Source organism: Musca vetustissima, unplaced genomic scaffold, assembly GCF_032173495.1.
Source record: "Musca vetustissima isolate MV318-11 ecotype Yass unplaced genomic scaffold, APGP_CSIRO_Mvet_v1 utg13468, whole genome shotgun sequence".
NCBI classification, from domain to species: Eukaryota; Metazoa; Arthropoda; class Insecta; order Diptera; family Muscidae; genus Musca; species Musca vetustissima.
In genome coordinates, this window is record NW_026883289.1 from 44,209 (window position 1) to 48,168 (window position 3,960).

Sequence of the window (3,960 nt, forward strand, 5' to 3'; positions counted from 1 at the left end):
ATTATTTGAAACCAAATAAACATGAAGTCCGTCTAATATATGTCATTCTATACTCATTTTTGTACGTTCTGCACACTTTCGCGCAAATCTGACAAAAATAAGACTCAATTCAGTACGCTATGCCAAATTTCGTGTAAATTGAAGGATATATAGGGACTATAGTGCACCATTTACATAAAATCGAACGAAAATATATATGGGAGCTATATCCAAATCGGAATCGATTTTCACCAATTTCAATAGGGTTCGTCCTTGGGCCAAATAAATGAGCTGTACCAAATTTTATCGAAATCGGATTTTATGTGCGACCTGTACTTTGTTTACAATTTTACATCAACAGACGGACGGATGGGCGGACGGACATACATAAATCGACTCAGAAACTGATTCTATGCACATTCTCAAAAGGAACCAGTAAGGAAAGTAGTAAAATCGGACTTGGCCCATTATATGGTACCCTTCAACACTTTGGGTATATTGTACGGACGAAAATATATATGGGAGATATGTCGAAATCTAAACCGATTTTCCCGAAACCCACCACTCATCATTCTAGACTCAATTCAGTACGCTATGCCAAATTTCGTACAAATCGAAGGATATAAAGGGACTTTGGTGCACTATTTACCTAAAATCGGACGAAAATATATGAAAGCTATATCTAAATCTCAACCGATTTTTACGAAATTTAACACATATAGTTCTAGACTTAATTCAGCACACTATGCGAAATTTCGTGCAAATCGAAGGATGCAAAGGGAATTTGGTGCACTATTTACCGAAAATTAGACGAAAATATATATGGGAGCTATATCTAAATATGAACCGATTTCCACGAAATTTAACACACATCGTTTTAGACATAATTCAGTACGCTGTGCCAAATTTCGTGCAAATCAAAGTAGATATAGGGTACATCATTTACATAAAATCGGACGAACATATATATGGGAGCTATTTCGAAATCTCGACCGATTTTGCCGAAACTCACCACTCATCATTCTAGACTCAATTCAATACGCTGTGTCAAATTTTGTGCAAATTGAAGGATATAAAAGGACTTTGGTGCACTATTTACCTCGAACTATATATTGAGACTTTGGTACACCATTTACCTTAAATCGGACGAAAATATATATGGAAGCTATATCCAAATCTGAACCGATTTTCAGGAAACTTGACATACATCATTCTAGACAATATTCATTACGCTGTACCAAATTTCGTGCAAATCGAAAAATATATAGGGCCGTTTACATTAAATCGGGCGAAATGTATATGGGAGCTATATCTAAATCTGAACCGATTTTTCCCAATTTCAATAGGGTTCGTCCTTGGGCCAAATAAGTGACCTATGCCAAATTTCATCCAATTTGGATTATAAATGCGACCTGTGTTTTGTTTACAATTTAACATCGACAGACGGACGGACGGGCGGACATGCGTAAATCGACTCAGAAAGTGATTACACCTAATTCTGTTTTTACACGAATTATTTTTACACGAATTTGAAATAATACGAGTAAATACGAAAAAATATTTATATTTTTACACGACATAATTTGAAATAACACGAATAAAAAAAAAAAACAAAATTACTTTTTTTACATGAACTATTTATTTATTGAAGAAAATTCTGGAATGCTTTTGCTCAAACATCCCTGCCTTAATTAGAGTAACAACCCTGCATGGCATGAATTTCTGATATGGCAACATTTTATATAATTCTGGTGTGTGTTCTGAGTTATGTCTACGTATGCGTAATTGCTGTTTTACGGGAAATGCGGGATTTCCCGATTTATTGAAAAAGTAAAAAGGTACATAATGTATTGTACACACAATTTAGTTCCTATTTGACATTTATAATTGAAAGATCGTTAGTTTTTGCTGATTTTTAACAAGTGCTAAGTAAAATAAAGTAGAAGCTCATATAATTTTGGTAGACCAATAACAGGTTAGTTTCAAATATTTAATTTTAGATTTTTGCATGTTTGATTAATAAAATATATTTTGGTAGCCACACCCATGTTACATAATTCTCCTGCATTAAAAATGAGGAAAGCGATCAGCTTAGATATCGAAATCAAAATTTTAGATCAACTTGCAACGGGACAAGGCGCAACGGTTGTGGGAAATAATTTCGGAATCCATGAAGCTACTGTAAGAACAATTAAAAAAAATGAAACTGCAATTAGAGCATCAGTATGTTCTGGAACAAAATTAAGTGCAAAGTCATCATCGTATGTAAAGGATGTTGTTAAAGAGAAAATGGAAAAAGCTTTGGTAATCTGGATAGAAGACAAATCCCAAAAGAGAATACCAGTAGACGGACTTGCTATCAAGCAGACAGCATTAAGAATCTATAAACGTATCCAGGAAATTGATCCAGATACATCATCTCAGTCAAAACAACATAAGTAAGTACTGGTTGGATGACTGGTTTTTTAAAAAGACACGCTCTCCACAATATAAAAATTAAGGGAGAAACTGCATCCGCTGATGAATTGGCTGCTAAAGAATTTCCCGAAAAACTAAAAAAAATTATTGAAGATGGAGAATATACTCCAGACCAAGTTTGGAATTTAGATGAAAGCGGCCTTTTTTGGAAGAGAATGCCTAGAAGAAATTATGTAGCAAAATCGCAGAAAACAGCCGGTGGTTTTAAAGTAGCAAAGGACCGTATTACGTTGTTGTTTTGTTCCAATGCTTCAGAAGAACGTATTCTTAAGCCACTCCTAGTACATCGTGCCTTAAGACCACGTTCCATGAAAAGTGTAGATTTCAAAAAATTGCCTGTACACTGGATGGCGAACAAAAAGGCTTGGGTAACCAGTGCAATTTTCACAGAGTGGTTTCAAAAGCACTTCATCCCAGAAGTTAGGCGCTACATGAAAGAAAAATGTCTCGAATTTAAAGTTCTTTTGATTCTAGACAATGCACCAGGCCATCCAGTTTTGGAGTACCCAAACGTACAATTTTGTTTCTTGCCGCCTAATACCACTTCCCTTATACAGCCACTAGACCAGGAGATAATTGCTACGTTTAAAACGTATTACATAAGAAGTTCATTTCATTATGTTTTAGAAAAACTTGATAATTATGAGGAATCATCAGCCATAGATGAATGGAAACAATTTTCTATAATGGACTGCATTAATCAAGTCAAGATCGCGTTAGATTTATTAAAGCCATCAACTTTGAACTCGTGTTGGAAAAATATTTGGCCAGAATGCGTAAAATGCAAAGATCCTGTTATCGATAATAACGCTGAACTTGCTGATATAATAACAATGGCCAATGCAATCGGTGGGGATGGATTCGATGACCTATCGTTAGCAGATGTAAAAGAATTGTTGGTAGATGAAAGCTTGAGCGAAAATTAAATTATAGATCTCACCCTTGAGACTCGTTATGATAAAGAACATAGTGACAGTGACGAAAGAGATCGTCCAATTTTGAAAGCATCTCTAATTAAAGAAGGTCTTGATCTCGCTACAAAATTAGGTAGTCATTTTGAACAACATGATCATGACGAGGAACGAGCTGCCAAATTTCAAGGTGAACTGAAATCATTAATGGCATCTTACAGGGAAGTTTAAAATGAGTTAACACGAAATAAAACTCAATCTAAGATAACTGATTTCGTTCAAAAATCTACTGATGTCCCAACACAGTCGGCTAGAAATGATAATGATCAACAAAATCATTCCAGTGATGGCAGTGCAAACGTTTACGTTTATTATCAGACAGTGACAATAAATAAAATTGTTTAATGTTTAATTTTTTCTTATGGTTGTACTTTATGCTATTTAAGTTTTTCGGCAATGAATTCTGGTATTATTTTTTTATGAAATCTAAATTTTAATTTATTTTATTATAATTTAGTTTATTTAATAAATTAAAACGAAAATAAATTCCTAAAATAACTACAACAATATTTTTTTATATTATTTAGTCTAA

At 33.9% G+C, this 3,960-nt stretch overlaps 1 protein-coding gene across 1 annotated transcript; it reads left to right on the forward strand.

Annotated features, from left to right (window-relative positions):
• Nucleotides 1–2,052: 2,052 nt before the first annotated feature.
• On the forward strand, nucleotides 2,053–3,383 carry LOC133330128 (tigger transposable element-derived protein 1-like). Its single transcript, XM_061538603.1, has 2 exons — nucleotides 2,053–2,160; nucleotides 2,481–3,383. The coding sequence occupies exons 1-2, from the start codon at nucleotides 2,053–2,055 to the stop codon at nucleotides 3,381–3,383; spliced, it is 1,011 nt and encodes a 336-aa protein (XP_061394587.1).
• Nucleotides 3,384–3,960: the final 577 nt, after the last annotated feature.